The sequence below is a fragment of the Syngnathus scovelli genome, chromosome 11, assembly GCF_024217435.2.
Source record: "Syngnathus scovelli strain Florida chromosome 11, RoL_Ssco_1.2, whole genome shotgun sequence".
Taxonomy (NCBI): domain Eukaryota; kingdom Metazoa; phylum Chordata; class Actinopteri; order Syngnathiformes; family Syngnathidae; genus Syngnathus; species Syngnathus scovelli.
Window position 1 is genome coordinate 7,835,833 of NC_090857.1, and position 16,938 is coordinate 7,852,770.

The following is a 16,938-nucleotide window of genomic DNA, read 5'->3' on the forward strand; positions in this document are numbered from 1 at the left end:
GACATTTTAGATGGCTTTTCACCTCTTGAGCTTAAACAGACACCAGCAAAGTGACGTGACTGACACTCTTGTTGCTGACATGCCCCTTGCAACTATCCATCCATCCATCCATCCATCCATCCATCCATCCATCCATCCATCCATCCATCCATCCATCCATCCATCCATCCATCCATCCATCCATCCATCCATCCATCCATCCATCCATCCATCCATCCATCCATCCATCCATCCATCCATCCATCCATCCATCCATCCATCCATCCATCCATCCATCCATCCATCCATCCATCCATCCATCCATCCATCCATCCATTATTTTAGGCATATTATTATTTTTGAAAAGGTTTTTCAACCGCACGCTGAATGACAATTTTGCCGCATGTGTGTAAGCTTCAACCAAATTAATCTTATTTGCCTCTTGTTCAATGTTGGGCCCAGTGAGCTGTAGTGCTCCTTTTTCAGTGAATAGAGGCAGCTCTGCACTGGCCCTCCCCTTCATCAATCTCTGTCATAAATCTGTCACGCAGAGAAAAAAGGAACTGCTGAATACAGATTTGTCAGCAATTAATCTAACCTCTATTACCAGGCTGGGATATTGTGTCCTCTATATCGGAGAACAATAAGCCACTCTTAACTTGAAGCATGGCAATGCTAGTGTGTGCGTGTGTGTGCGTGTGAGTGTGTGCGCGCGCGTATGCGTGTGTGTTTATGTGTAACTTCCTTTGGCGCCGTTTTTCCTCCTCAACACAACTCTTTGCACATAGGTCTGCCTGTGCGAGTCTGCTGTCGTCTATAATTGGAAATCATTGAGACAGAGCGGTGCCATTAAACCTCGAGGAGACACAGAGGACTTGGCAAGTGAGTTCAACTAATTGACATTGTGCACTTGGTGATGGGGAACAAGCACAAGAAACACACATTGGTCCAAACCCTACGTTGAAACCCAAACCTTAGTTTAAACCCTACAAGTACTTTAAATCCCAAACCCTCATTTCGAATCCTTCCTTGAAACCCTAATCCCATTTTCTAACCCTAACCTAACATTCGGACCCTCGAGTTTGTGACCTGCACTGTCCCACCTTTAAGCATTAAATCAATGTATGCATGTAATCATTTTATTAAAAGTCATATCATTATATTAGTATGCTTTTAAGAAAGCCTTATCAGTTGAGTGCAGTGACACACTGGCGCATTTCCATTGACATTTCCTCATCTTTTATCAGGTATGCTTTTCCTGTTTTCGCCCTTCTTTTCTTTTGTTGTTGCACATATCACCCTTAACATCAATTGATGTACAAACACCGAGCTGGTGGTCATGACATTTGTATGCCAGCAGCCCAGTTTAAAAAAGATTTGTGTGTGTCGTGTTTAACCCCCGCCTCACCCGTGCGCACGGACACACATGCACGCACACACACGCGCCTCCTATTATAATTACTGGGACAGTTCAGTGGAGCAGTGGGCCAGTGCTCAGCTGCTTGAGACTGAATTAGAGTGGCAAACAGCTGAGCTTCTCTAGGGGGCTATCATGTGACCTGTCCCACCCATAGGGCTAAAAGGACCGAGGCTAGAGTTACCATGTGCACTTTCCACCATGGCCTTATGTGTGTTCCAAAGTGCAATTGCAGGACAAGATCCAACCTGGTCCGCTGATAGGTGTATCTTAGACAGGTTTGCACACTCCTTTGTTGCCTTTAGCCCCCTTCTCCCCTGTTTGTTCCAACGACCCGCTTTAGAGCCACATGGCAACACACGGAGGTGTTTCTTGGGTAACGAGAGCACATCTGGAAGCTTCAGCTCAACGCTGCCTTATCTGTGATGAAAAGAACAGCCCCCTGCAGCACATTGTGGGACTGCATTGTTTCCTTCCCTGGAAAACAACATTGTAGTGCTTTTTTTTCCTCCTTGTTTTCACTGTCTGTCAGCAAAGCACGTAAACGTGAAAAAGCTGAGCACAGCATGAGGTATTAGTCATCCGAGGCACCTGATGAAAGGTCTTACGGTAACCCAATACTTCCAAACCTTTCAATGGAGTCAATTCAAGTCAAAGTGGTTTTAGACAAAAGCATGACATGACACATTGAACAAGCCACCAATAAGAATGTTGGGAAGACTGTACCTTGTAATTTGCACATTGTGGTGTAAGATTTAATTTAGCACCAAACACAAAAGAAGAGTATAAATACATCCCCCGCACAAATAGTAATGAAACAGCGCCCCCACAATTGTGATTTATCCAACTGAATCATCAATCATCTTCATAAACACATCTCAACTGTGTGCGTGCGTGTGTGTGTGTGTGTGTGTGTGAATGTCATCATAGTTAATGAAAACTGATGAACAAAAACTGAAAAAAAAATTATCAATTCAATTAAATATATCAATTTAACTAAATCTAACAATAGTAGCATTGTAGCAAAAAAAAATCTGCAAGTACAAGAAGAAATGTCTGTTGTTTGAGAATCGTAGTTGACTAACACAGTACTTAGCGACCTTTTTTATTTTATCAATATTTAAAAAGAAAAAACTATTACTTCACGTAACCCTAACCAACACAACTACAATGAACCCTGCTCCAAAAACTACAGAACTTAAAAATCAAAAGTCAAAACAAAATCCAAAACCATTACAACACTAGCGTGGGTGTGCATTTGTGTGCGTGCATTTGCATGTGTGTATTGACTGAGGTCCCAGTGTTGTGTGTGGAGTGTGTACTACTGAGCCCTGACTGTTTACAGCGCAGTAACATGAGGAGTTGAGCGGCTTGTCCCGCCTCCACCATAACTCTAAATGCAGAAGCACAGCTGCCTTTCCACGTTTGAGTCGCTAAGCAAAATCAAAGACGGCAGAATGTGAGGAAGACGAGAACAAATGCAAACCAGTGTGTTTACATGTATGAAGAGGAAATGGCTGGTGAGTTACAGGTGAGGAAATTAACCCACATTCAAGTCAAATGTTTGAGGCCAAAGCTGGGGTCATTAGCTCTTGCCCGCCCGTCCGTCCATGCATGTGTGTAGGGGGGGATGGGGTACATCAGGAATTAGGTAATATTGACATGCTTGCTGCGGGCCCGCCCACCCAACAATGCAAAGATCAATGCAAGCGATCAATAAAAGTCATTGACAATAACTGAACTTCTCATATGGTCAGCAGAGGAGAAAATTTACTATTTTTCAGTCGTGTGTGTCCCTATTCATGTTCATCCATCAAAGTGTTCCAAAAGATACACACACACACTCGTATGCATGCATGCATGCATGCACATATTTATGCACAGCAGGGGGAATTTGGTTCTTCTCTGACATGGCATGATTGGTGTCATCTCTCTCTCTCTCTCTCTCTCTCTCTCTCTCTCTCTCTCTCTCTCTCTCTCTCTCTCTTCCTGCTGAAATAGTTTGAACAAAAGAGGGGGAGGGGTTGTGCAGTTGGGGGAGGGGATGTATGTGTTGTCACTAGGCTAGAGAGGGAGGGAGAGAGGGAGGGAGGCTGAAGGGCGATCGAGGGAGTGGAGGAGAGAAAGATATGGTCCCAGAAGGGAGTGCACACACACACACAGTCATACGCACACACACTTCACACACTCTCTGGCTCACCGGCTCGTTTTGTGGAATGGTGGATTAGTTTTCAAATATTTGGCAGGCATGATCAGGTGAGTAATCATTTGCTAACTTTGAGACGTTAAAGCTCTTGTCAGTTTGGGAATGTTCTGCTCATGTGATATGATCCGTCCCATGTGTTGGAGGATTCCACAATTATTCCTCCAGTAGTGTGTAGGTCAAACCAGGGGAGGGAAAAGAGTCCAAACTGTAACACCTCGTTATGGTTAATACGTTCTTCAAAATGTCATTTCTATAATTGCTTGGAAAAAGGGATGTACGTGTTGTGATCTTGTTGTGTGCTTTGCGGTTCTTTTAAAGGATTAAAAACTCACCTGCTGGGTAAGCGTGTGGCTCTGTGGTCAGAGTGTTCAAGTCTTTCGTCTGTTAGAGCATTCAGCAGGACAGAATTGACAGAAACTGAAAGCCCTGAGAAGGCAAGCAAGTGTGTTTCTTTCTACCAGCAGTTTACAAAAGACAACGTTAGACACTTTTGAATAGTTTTAGAAGGCAGCCAGCATACGTATCTCCATCCTCTTCTTCCCTGTGGGGTCAGTCAGAAACAATGTAAATCACTTAATGTCCAAAAACTGGGGTCCATCAATATAGTCATGTCCACTTCAACGTCTGAAAATATGAAAAAGATTGCACCAATATTTGGGGTTTGTCTGTTTTTTAACCCTAAATCCAAACATTAAACCTTAACCCTAATCCGAAACCCCAACATCAACCCTAAACTTTAACCCTAACCCTACCCTCAAGCCTAAACCTCACCCTACCCTAAACCCCAACCCTAAACCTTAACCCTACCCTAAACCCTAGCCCTGAACCCCCAACACCAACTCTAAACCTTAACCCTAACACCCAACACCAACCCTAAACATTAACCTCTCAAGACTCAGGCTTAGCCTAATCCTAACCCTAAACCTTAACCCTCAGAAAACTGTGATCAATCTTTTTCAAAATTTGTGTGGACATCTCTTACTATGCCAACAGCAATTGTTGCAAATATTAGTCTAGTCACCCTAATATTGAGGATTTTACGGACAATGTCCTTTCCATCGGCGCTCACTCCATCTTAATTGTACAGGACACATTTTAGAAGATCCCCACCGTGACCAAATTAATCGTTCCGTGCGTATGACATGTCTGACCTATGCACGTTCCTCAGGTGTCCCGGCTGCCCCCAAGTGTGAGATGAACCATGGAAAGGTGCAGAGGTCCGCTCACTAGCCCAGCTCGCATCTGCCCAACCGACCGGGGGTCCTGCGGCATGCAGCGGTGCTCTCACTAGCACCAAGTGGACCCGGTCCTGTCCTCCTTACCTGGGGCCAGGACTGCAGAATGCTCAGTCCTGTCGCCCCTTACAGTAAGTTTGCATGCTATTAAGATTTGTGTCCACAAGGGCAGAACAAGAAAAAAAAAAAGCATATATTTTGCACATCATCTGTTTTTTTGACCGTTATCTCATCCTGTGGCAGCAGAGGACAACAAGGGGGTCATCTGGGAAGTTTTGTAGACTGGACAGACATGCTAATGGCTTTTACAGCTCAGTCTCCAGACTTTGCTTTGAGGAATTTCACAGAAAGTGTGCAGCTTCTCCTCTTTTTTCAACCCCTCCCTGTGAATGTGGTGCAAGTTTGGAGACAATAAGATGTCTGTCCTCACAAGGGTATTTTTTTTAAATACAAATCCTAGTTCTTTACGAAACTGACAAAAGCAGAAAATACAAATATCCAATTTAAACAGCACGGTGCAATACTCCCTTGGGTTAATCACAAGAGGTTGCTATCCAGACTGATGAATATGCTTATATTGATTGACTGGACTATTGATTAGCGTTAGCTTTAAGAGGATTACGCCGCTAACCTGATTGGAATAATGCAACAGGAATTTATTTCAACATTTTTATCAAGTCAAGCCAAGGAGAGGTGAGAAATGTAAGATGGCGGAAGGCTGCTTCAGGGAGGAGGGCCCTTTTTTTAGGTTAGACACAAGTAGTGCTAGCGTGCATCTGTCACATTCCGCCCTCCCAAAAAGACTAACGTCTTCTTGCTACATTATTTCCATTTTTTTTTAAACCACCACTGTTGTAATTGTGCTTCTTGTTTGCAGCACCGTGCAGTCAATAATTAGATTTTTTTTTTTTCTGTCACAATGTGACATCAATAGATGATGTTACAGTCACCCTTTTTTTAGTGGCCAGTTAGCAGAGTTAAAGTGATTGTGTGAATGTAGCTGGATTGTTAGTAAACTGGTGTCAACAGCCTCTCATTAGTCTTGCATTGAAGCGCACATTAACATGCCCTCCGCCTCCACACACACATTAGGCTTCCATTACAATTAAAGCAGCCTTGTTAAGCAAATTGTAGCACATCTTAGGTCCTCATTAGATGTTACGGCAAAGATGTGGCGGAGAAAGGAGCAAAAAAAAAAAAAAGAGCACAGTGAAGGGCAGATGGAAAGGACGTGAGGAGGGACTGGTCAGCTGCAGCCTGATATATGAGTGGACACAATAAGCAAAAGGGGGCCAGGCCGCCCTCTGCCACATGTGAGGGTGTGTGTTTGTGTGAGAGAGAACTGAAGAGATGGGGGAAGGGAAAACTGACCACACAGGCTCGGACACAGTCGTCTTTTACAATAGTGCGAAGACAAGGAGGCTGCTTTCAGAAAGGAGGGAAATGAAGCTCAAGTAGAAAACCAAAGTATTGTTTGCTGTAAGATTCATTTGGGCTTGTTTTAGTGCAAATGTTGAAATATTGAAAATCTCATTATGACAATACAGTCAATTGTGGCCTGTGCAGGGTTGCAGCAAAAGAGAAAAATAGATGAAGTGTTTTTTTTTTCTCTTCTAAAGCAGCTCCTTCACTTATGTTGGGCTCTGCCCACTGCTTACATAACAATGCAACCCCCCCTTCCCTCTACAAGCAAAAGATATTGTTGCATTAATATCTTCTATCAGGCTCCTCACAGCAGCAGCGTGAAGGTTTTAACTCAAATGACCCAGTAATGTGCAAAATGGGGCTCATTTCTCAGCACCGTGTACACGTACAGTTCTTCCTCTGTAGAAGTGGACAGTACGTGTGCAGCGCACGGACGGACAGAGGATATGTGCTGTGTAAATAGATCGCAGGTTAGATTCCTGGCATTCCAGCAGCCTGACTCATCTGAAAGATGACCAGGAGTCTCTTTCTGGCTATTTGCCGGCCGAGCCGAGAGCTACGCTGCGCCAAAAGGCACGCTTCACTCGAGCAGTGCTGTGCAAATGTCCGTCCCGTCAGAAGTGGAAGACTTTGTTTATTGGGAGTGGAGCACAAGCAACAACAACTCTCACCGGGTGTTCCCCCCCCCTCCCCTCCCGCCTTTCCACAGCCACCTCTGAAGCTTCACAACCCCCCAAATCCCATTCCCTCTCGGACCCTTCCCCCACATCTACTTTCATCTAATTAGCCCCTAATTACTCAAACTGACCATGCAGTGGACTGCGGGTCCAGTTTGCTCCTGCAAACATCCACAAGTTGCATAAGTTACGTTCTACTTAAAGCAAATTGTCATTTTGATGGGCGTAATTACCAGATTGTGCTTGCGTCACTCTCAGTCAATCTATTTAATTGAATCAATCACACGAGTTGAACGATTTAATTGGCTTTTAATCATGAATGAATTGTACCAAGCGCTATCATTCCCGCTGAGGTCAGCCTTCCAACAGCACACATGCAATCGTTCACGGCAACTCTTTGTGCTTCTCCTGCCTCGACATGCTCTGTCATCTTCTGTAATGCTCTAAGGGAGAAGTCTGGCCTTCATAATTACATAAAGGTTGACAGAGAAGACAAACTTATTGAAAAACCATCTGTAAAATTACATTTTCAGGTATTTATTTTGGAAATAGCATGCTAGCATTGGATCCAGCTCACCTGTAACACTGCAAGAGTTCATTATTAACAATCAAATTGTTTAATTCAGCAATGCTATACTGACCATGTACACAAATATTTATCATCACAAGTCTGAACAGAGCTGAGCCAGTTTGTCATTCGTCAGCGTCTGGGCCAGGCTACCCTTGCGTCATCGTCAATCCATCATAATTTAAAGCCGAAACTAAACTGTAACTGTCAGTCAGTCGTTCCGTCATGGTTATTTTAACCGCTGTTCTGTCATCTCACCACAGCTATTTTAGGACCCATAGATCTTCTTCCTTCTCCTCCTTCCTTCTTCTACTACTTACGTCACACACATTTGTGTTTACCAAGTCACCTAAATACGGTAAGAATGAAAACAAAAACGCTAGATGAAGCCATTACAAGACCGAACCACAGAAAATGATCAAATTACACAATCATAAGCTCCCGCTTGGAGGCCCTAGATCCAATAAGTGTTAATGACCACAGAACCTCAAGCACCATTTAGGTCAAGTTTGCTGAACCATGAGCGGCTATTTCCCGTGTGGGCGTCATCCGTGCGCTCCTAGACGTGTGATGTACATCAAACTGGCAGCACGACTGACTGTATGATGATCACACTGATTAAGGAAAGCTGTCACAGTACCAAGCCGGCTTAGTTCTCATCTTTGTATGCTGCTAAGCCAAGCGTGGCCAAGAATGGAGGGCTCTCGATAAGTTCCAAACCAACACCAGTTGCTAGATTAGGGCCGGGGCTGCCTCGCTCATCCCTCCTAATTCCTGGGCTACCCCCCCAACCCAACACCCATACACACCCTCTGACACAGATGTCTGATGCTCCAGCACACATCGAAATTTTTTTAATGGGTCACTGAAATGCACATTTGTGAAAGCACCGCTGTAGGAATTACAGGCAATGGTGTGTGATTAAAAAAAAAAAACTTTTTCCAATATTTGTCTTAATTTTCCACACATTTTAGGATCCCTCATTTTCAGTGTATGATTTAATTATGCCTTTTTCCTCAATGCATTTCAATGGGCGTAAATGATTTTTACCATTCGTTGGTCGGTCCCAATCCCTCACATGGTCAACTGTATAGTAAATAAACAAGTTGTTTAAATAAATAGAATGGATTGGTCCATCTCCTTATTGGATCTTAATCAGTGTCCAAAGGTCATTTAACACTCTTAACGCTGATCACTCCAATCAATCAGCATATGTTGCCTTGTCTTGCTGCATGATTATCTAGACGGACATATCTCACAATTACTTGATTGAGCTTTCCAAGAGGTGCTGGCGATGTCTTCAGTTTGTCTGGCCGAGTGTCAGATTGCGACACTACGGCAATAAAACCCGTGTACGCTAATCCTTCATTCGTCTGCTTTCCCAATGTGCACACACATCTCTAAATGTCTGAGATCTGTGATCCACTCCCAGTTTTTACATTCCATTCTGTTGAATTTTGATGAAGATTCCAGGTCGTACGAGATTACTGTGCTCAGATATGTTTTTGAATCGATTATGGGCCATCTGCCGAAGACCGGATGAGAGTAGATTTAAAGTACATGTCATTGACAGCGTTGATCCTACACTAATTGAAATTATGGATGAAGTGCTTTGCTAAATTTTTGTACACGCAGTGGCTGCAAAGTGGGATATGGAATGTTAATTACTCAAAGCAATATCAGATTTTTTTTGCTTGAGGAGATTTTTATTTCATACGACGGATGATACGTAAAACACACTAATTTTTCTCCGTTTTTTTTTTCTACAAATGTATGCACAAGACACGGGGAACAAAACAACGAGGCCCAAAAGGCTTTGCTGAGGACTATCCCAGCAAAGTCGTGCTCATGTTGACCCAATCAATTTATGGTAATAAAATTGTGAGGAAAATGCTGACCATGATTAAATGCATGACTTTGTGACGTAACAAACGGTAAAAGTTATTTCGGCTTTTGTTTGTTTGTGTGCGTTTTTGAGATTATACTGCCCGTGATTGGATCAGCGCCATGATCGGGCATTCCCTAGAGTGCAGAGATTTCTCCCATCCTGGGTGGGGCTTCTGATGGCCAAGAGCACTTCCATCCCTAGATTGGATGAGCAGGATTATTGGGCTGAAGGATCATTTAATTTAGGAAACAACGTGTGGGCCGTTTAGAGGCCCATCTGGTGGTCCTGGTGGACATGTGACATTCGCGGCACTAATCTACATGTCGACCGTGTCAAAGTAGAATGAGCAAGTTAGTGCTTGAGTGTGTAGCATGTCTACTTTTTGTCTTTCAGATGTTTCACCAACCCTGATTAGACTTTTACAGTTTTAAAATAATAATTGCCACATCATCATCACAACTGTTGATGAAATGACCATTTCGAACATGCTCTTCTGCAGAGGAAGCTTTTACAAGTCAGCTGCTTCTTCTTCTTCCTCTTGGCCCAAGCCTGGGGTCAGTACAGATTAAAACGCTCCACAATGCCTGGAATGTCCGCCTAATGCTAGTCATGGAGACTGAAGAAAGCAGTCCGCTTGTGGAAGTGCGTATAATCACGTAGGAACACTTTTTGGACCGCTAAATCAAGTGCTACTGTCAGCATGCGGCATAACAAAGTACTGTGGTTCCCCGCTACAAATGACTCTGCCCACGCCCCCCGCCCCCTCTTCGTCCAGCATACCCCTGAGGTTTGGGCTGAATTAGATCATACGCTCGGTGGGGGTGGTTTTGTTGACTAGGAGAGTCGCTGAGTGACAACAATGGCCCCAATGTGAGTGAGGCAAAGGCAGAGGACAGAGCTGTGGCCAGTGGAGGCTTATCGCCGTGGATACCGGGCTGGGGGCTATGTTGGCAGCTTCTCATAAAGATTAGGACAGTTGTCCCCCCTGCCTCAATGAGATGGTGTGGAAGAGCGCAGGCTAAGCGTTGACATGATGCTCAGCTAACCAGGGTGACTCTTTGCTTCCTAATCTCCTTGAAAGCAAAATATTCCCATTTTAATCTGGACAATGGGGTCCTGCTAGAATACATTTACTGACATTTTTTGGGGTGCATCGAATTCGCGTTACTGCTTGATGTGGACCATGTTCATGTTTTGCAATTTTACGCAATTTACATACAATACCAGGCAATTACGGCAAGGTTGGGAAATGTTCATCTTCTGGTTTTAGTTTTAGACAAGCAAGTCCCAACTCCTACAATTGCCTATTTGAGTCGGACTCAAGTCAAGTCATGTGATAACTTTGCCAGCAATGCCAGCAATTCACTGAATATGACTTGCCGGTACCAAAGTCAGGCAAGTCAAATGTAAAGGAACGTAACTGTTGTGTTCTGCACAGGTCTATTGAAGATGCACTGGTCTCCGGAGCACACCGCCCCTATATCTCAGTGGCCTGAGCAGCACCTTGACGTCACCTCCACCACTTCGCCCCCAACTGTCCACAAACATGAGCCCTACGCCTCCGCCGCTCGCCGCAATTACGCTCACACTGGTTACCCGTGGGCCAGCGATGACATATCAGCCCTTACCGCTTCTTCGCTTCTCAAGCGCTATGCCGAGAAGTATTCTGGACTGGAGCTGCCCTACGAGCGTCCCGCTTCGGTGGCCTACCCAGAGCCCGGCGCTTTTTTGAAAACTGAATCGGAACCCTGGGCTCTCAGCCAGGGCATCGAGTGCTACCCCGGAATTGAAGCGCTAACTGGTGCCAAAGTGGGCTCCGGCTCCGCGGGCGTCCCCACCACAGGAAGCGTGACCGTCGTGAGCGGGAACTTAGCCTCGGACCCGAGCTACGGTGCCGCCGGCTCCTGCGGTGCCCCGTCGTCCCAGGACTTCCCTCCTGCCTACAACAGCACCTACTTGTCTTCAGGATACTGCCCGCAGCCAGGCACAGCACTTCCCCCTGCCCCTCTTCACTCTTTGCAGGCCGCACCCACTCTGGTGCCCAGCTACAGCACCAGCACTCCAGTCTACAACTACCCGCCGGGCTGCTACGCCCATAACAGCCTCTCTTCCAGTTACAGCCACCCCAGTGCCTCCTACCTACCCCCGGGGATTAGTGCCCCTACCCCTTTGGCCCCCAGGCCCACCATGGTGGGTGGCAGTTACAGCTACCCGTCGCACAGCCTCGGAGGGGGCGGCGAGCCCGGCGCGCCGCTGAAACGCAAGGCCTTTGAGATGGGAGAAGACGGACAAGAGGGAGCCGAGGTGGAGGGATCGCGCTACAGAAAATACGGCAACGGCCTCAGCAAAGGAAACGGCCACGGCAACGGCTACGACATAAGTGGCTCCGGTTCGGATCCGCAGCCCTACAAACCCGGGAAGCCCCTTATGTCACCCCCTTATCGCGGGACAGGCGATTACAGCCCCCCGTCCGGCCTGGCGGTGGAGAATGCATCCGGGGAGCACAGCTTTCCTCACCAAAGGATGCCTATGAAGATACCGGCAGCGCATGCAAGAGCTGAGGATCCCTCCGCCGGCCACTGACTGACCCGCTTGGCTTTCGGAAAAAATTCTCTTGCGCTTGGAACCAGAGGTTTGAACTCCCAAAACATTTGCAAGTATCCACAAACATGTTTGAATATCACTTGCAACCACAAGAGGGCACAATTATACTAATACCTCATCTTTTTCATTATCCATGTTTTTCCAAAGATACACACAGGGGCATTTTATCACGTGAGTATTGTTGGAGTATTATTGGAGCATTTTCTCCATAGATAAAGAAAGTCAAAATGTATGCTTCTCTCAGGATATCTATTTATTCCTTTCTGCTACTGTGGCGGCAGCACCGTGGAAATGTTGCTTTGTTTTTGTTTTTTCTCTCCAGAAAGTGGCGTAATTGTATATGGCCACGAGTGTTACCGGGCCCGTGACTGCAATGTCCTCAAGCAGCCCCACAAAGATCATTTCTGACCAAAAAGTAGGCAGAGCAATAATTCAGAAGGGGGAAATTGCCGTACGACTTCAGCACAATCATTCAGGAGCTGATTCGGAGGCGATGGGAAATTGAATGTTCGGATACTGTATGCCCTCTTTTGCTTCCTGCCTCTTGTTTTCCACCTGTTCAATGCTACTGTTGTCCTGTTTATACAAATCATGCTGCTTCTATAAAGCTGGCCTTTACGTCGTTTTAGTACAGGGCCTCATTCCTGTACAATTGAAAATATTTTTGGCAGTATACTTGATGTACGCAACAATGGGGCACGTTGTTTCCACGCAGATGCTAAAACTGTAAAACTTCGACAAGAATCCAGCTTCTACTTTGTCTTAACTACGAGCAACAATCATGCAACATACTGCTGAACTTAATGCAATTGAGCGCATGTACACGCGCAAAATGGGCCTGCTTGGATTTACTTTGCTCATGTTCATTGTCTTTATTTTTTTGCCTCTTGAAAGGAAGATTTATCGTCATGTTATTGAATACTCAGGAAGAATATTGTTACCTCAGAATGATGATGATGATGAATTAGAATGTATGTTATTACCTTTGGAGTGCTTGTTGGGAGCCATTTGCAGCTAAACTGGAGCTGTTGAAAAGCAAAGCATACTCTGAAATCTTCAGGGAATTTACAAGGCTATTGACAATAACAGTGAAAATGCGCAGACACGCACACACGCATGCACGCACACACACAAACACACACACATTGCTTTGTTGCTCTGGGAATAAAAGTGGCCGTATTTGTACCAGGGCCTGAAATGTTGAATGTAATTCAGATCTATATTTTTTTTTTGTTTTTTTTTTAGAAATGACAAAACATGCCATAAATGTACATCAATGACATTTTTAGATATATGAAACATATTTTCTTCATGTATAGATTTCCTTATAGATTTTGGCGGAGAGATGAACAATGTTATGTGTTAGTTTATGTAGTTTGCAACAACCCGAATGGTTTGATGGACAAACCGCGCATGAATATCAAACACGCTTCACTATATGTTATCAATATGTTTTTCAAAATGTCTTAATGTCGAATTCCTGTTCTCTGTAGCATCGGATTGTTGAATTGGCACCACAATGGAAGAGGTTTATTGTGACAACATTGCTTAGTGCCATTTTGTTAATCAGCAAAATCTAATTTCGGAGCACGACCCTCATTGATTGTCGGATTTGAGTTCAAGAGAGCATAAAATGTGGATTAGATTCAGTGTGGAAAAAATTATATACCAAAGCAGTTTTTGCTGCATTAAGCAAATACATGCCAATCCAAGTGTGACCTCGTCACGCATCTTCAAATTAAAATAAGAGATTAGAAAGGTGACAAACTAAACCCCAGTGTTTTAAAAAGTATTTAAGCGCTTAGCTATAAGAATTGAATGCTCTTCTGTGTCACACAAGCAGTATGCTACACAAGCTGTTGTTCTCATTTTATTCAACCCAAAATGGATTTTAGTATTATCTTTTACTTTTTCTCTTCTTTTTTTTTTAATTTTCAATGTTGTATCTGGTGCATTCTCAGTAACCATTTCTACCTCATCTTGAAGACATTGTACATGGAAATATTTATCTCATGTCCTTTCATTTGCCATATTAGGAGCAATGTTTCACTTGTTTGACTTGTTATAGTCTACCTCAGTAAAACTGTCATGTCATAAAAATGATATTGTAACCGCACCCCCAAAAAGCAAAATTTGGACTTTTCTGTCTATCAAACCAAAAATGTTTGACGTTTGAGTGTTGTCTGTCACTAAAATGTACAATGTTGACAACTACACGTGGCACTGGTGTTTTCTGTTCTTGAGCTTCTATTACAAACTATCATAACGTGTCATCACAGAGCTTTAACTAATCTGTAATTTGTTTTTATTCCTTTCATCTAATGTTAAGATTTAAAGGATGAACCTCACAAATAATAATTAAATAAATACTAAATTGCTTTAAAAGAGGGGTGTGTAATATCACTGCCCACATTTTCTTTTAAATAAAAAAATATTAATTTGGTCACTGGTCTGTCCTTAAATCATCATTTATTCAGCAGACGCTAGCAGATAGAAAGATAGCTAGAAGATAGATTGCTAGTATCACAGCGACACCCTCAGGCTACTATCGACTTGTAATTGGTGATCAAGCAGCTACGATTTATTTTTGATAAGGAGAGAATCAAATTGTCTTAAATATTGTATCCCTATGCAAAGATGAGACTTGATTTTACGCGAGTGTATCGTATTTAGCGGTTTAATAAAAAATTTTAAAAAATTAAAAAAAATCCCCCCCATTCAACCTCACGAGAGGACGTTCATCTCTGTAAACATGTTACGATTATTAACATTTTAATAGCTCTCTGACAGTGTTAATCAAAGATTAGTCTTTTAAGTGAGTGTATTTGTTTAAAACAGCCACTAGAGGGCGCAAAAAGCCTAGAAGATAAATGACGATCGCTCCGTGTCAGAAATATTTTCGCGGACCGGCCTATATATGAATAAATAATACATTTATAATAAATATATAAAAACGATTAAATAAAATGATACGTCTATTTCTTTCTTTTAGTAGGGTATTTTGGAGTTTTTCCTTGCCCTCTTGGGAGCTTAATATCAGGGGATGCTTTGATTTTTTACATTATGTATTTTATGTAAATTTTAAGTTTACTCATATAAAGGCCGGTCCTCGAAAATATTTCTGACACGTGGCGCAAAAAAGGTTGGGGACCACTGATCTTTTACTATTCACTTGTGAGCTGCTCCATAAAACCATACATGTTCCATGCACATGAGGAAGGGTTCTATAGTGTAGTGGTTAGTGCACTGGACTCTAAACCCAGCGAACCGAGATCAAACCCCGTCGAGACCCAAAATATTTTATCATACAAAATTTGCGACACAGTTACTCGTGTGCTGCCCCATTTAACCATTATAATTATTTGCTTGTGTGCTGCTCCATAAAAGCATATATATTCAATGTAATGCAAGCATGGGTTCCACAGTGTAGTGGTTAGTACCCTGGACTCTCACCCCAGTGACCCGGGTTCAAATCCCAGTGAGGCCTAAATTATTTTACCATGGAAAAACTTGCAACACAGTTCCTCGTGTGCTGTCCCATATGACAATTATAACAATTTGCTTGTGAGCTGCTCCATGAAACCACATATACTCCATGTAACGTAAGCGAGGGTTCCATAGTTTAGAGAGTCTGTGTGATTACCTCGTTAAGTGCACCTGCGTGAAAAGCTTTAGGTCCTGCAGAACGTGAAAATGACCAAGGAAAAGGACTAGAGCTTGACACCTGTGACCTTTGACCATGATATTTCCCTAATAAAGTGGCCTGTTATTAGGTACACTTGAAAATGGAGGTGTACCTAATGGAGTGTCCGAGTGAGTCCCTCGTTAAGTGCAGGTGCGTGAAAAGTTTTAGCTCCTTTTGAACGTGAAAGTGGCTAAAACTTTTCACGCAGGTGCGCTTAACGAGGGTCACTTGGAAAACATGTTGGAACGCGGCCCCGAGGACTAGAGCTTGACACCTGTGACCTTTGACCATGATATTTCCCTAATAAAGTGGCCTGTTATTAGGTACACTTGAAAATGGAGGTGTACCTAATGGAGTGTCCGAGTGAGTCCCTCGTTAAGTGCAGGTGCGTGAAAAGTTTTAGCTCCTTTTGAACGTGAAAGTGGCTAAAACTTTTCACGCAGGTGCGCTTAACGAGGGCATGTTGGAAAACATGTTGGAACGCGGCCCCGAGGACTAGAGCTTGACACCTATGACCTTTGACCATGATATTTCCCTAATAAAGTGGCCTGTTATTAGGTACACTTGAAAATGGAGGTGTACCTAATGGAGTGTCCGAGTGAGTCCCTCGTTAAGTGCAGGTGCGTGAAAAGTTTTAGCTACTTTTGAACGTGAAAGTGGCTAAAACTTTTCACGCAGGTGCGCCTAACGAGGGTCACTTGGAAAACATGTTGGAACGCGGCCCCGAGGACTAGAGCTTGACACCTATGACCTTTGACCATGATATTTCCCTAATAAAGTGGCCTGTTATTAGGTACACTTGAAAATGGAGGTGTACCTAATGGAGTGTCCGAGTGAGTCCCTCGTTAAGTGCAGGTGCGTGAAAAGTTTTAGCTCCTTTTGATCGTGAAAGTGGCTAAAACTTTTCACGCAGGTGCGCCTAACGAGGGTCACTTGGAAAACATGTTGGAACGCGGCCCCGAGGACTAGAGCTTGACCATTGACCATGACAATGACCTACCATGATATATGCACCTCTCTAAAGCTTTAGGGAGGTGCATGGGTATATGGGGCGGCATATGGGCAACTGTGTTGCAAAATTTCTATGATAAAATATCCTGGGACCCAGCAATATTTGAACCCGTGTCCCTGGTGTGAAAGTCCAGAGCACTAACCATTGCACTATGTAAACCACACTGATAACGATGGAACACTTATGGCTTTATGGAGCAGCTCACAAGCGAATTGTAATGCTCAGTGGTCGCCAACCTTTTT

General features: G+C 43.8%; 1 protein-coding gene across 5 annotated transcripts; it reads left to right on the plus strand.

Moving 5' to 3' along the window:
• Window positions 1-2,801: 2,801 nt before the first annotated feature.
• Window positions 2,802-14,213, plus strand: LOC125977376 (fidgetin-like protein 2). Of its 5 annotated transcripts, XR_007484616.2 has the most exons (5): window positions 3,481-3,652; window positions 4,771-4,968; window positions 10,834-12,027; window positions 12,147-12,170; window positions 12,322-14,213. XR_007484616.2 is itself a non-coding variant. In XM_049733796.2 (4 exons), exons 2-3 carry the CDS (start codon window positions 4,944-4,946, stop codon window positions 11,976-11,978), a joined length of 1,170 nt encoding a protein of 389 aa, XP_049589753.1. In that variant the 5' UTR covers window positions 3,481-3,652; window positions 4,771-4,943; the 3' UTR covers window positions 11,979-12,027; window positions 12,147-14,213. The 5 variants fall into 5 exon arrangements, 3 of the variants coding, with proteins under 3 accessions (XP_049589752.1, XP_049589753.1, XP_049589751.1); XM_049733796.2 differs by having other exon boundaries at window positions 12,147-14,213; XR_007484615.2 differs by having other exon boundaries at window positions 3,482-3,652; window positions 10,834-12,170.
• The last annotated feature ends 2,725 nt before the right edge of the window (window positions 14,214-16,938 follow it).

What these genes read in the sequence shown, in the direction of transcription:
- LOC125977376 (XM_049733795.1), top strand. Translation starts at nt 4,944, where the DNA reads ATGCTCAGTCCTGTCGCCCCTTACA. An exon ending in CAGTCCTGTCGCCCCTTACA is followed by an intron (nt 4,969 to 10,833) that starts GTAAGTTTGCAT and finishes TGTTCTGCACAG; the next exon opens with GTCTATTGAAGATGCACTGG.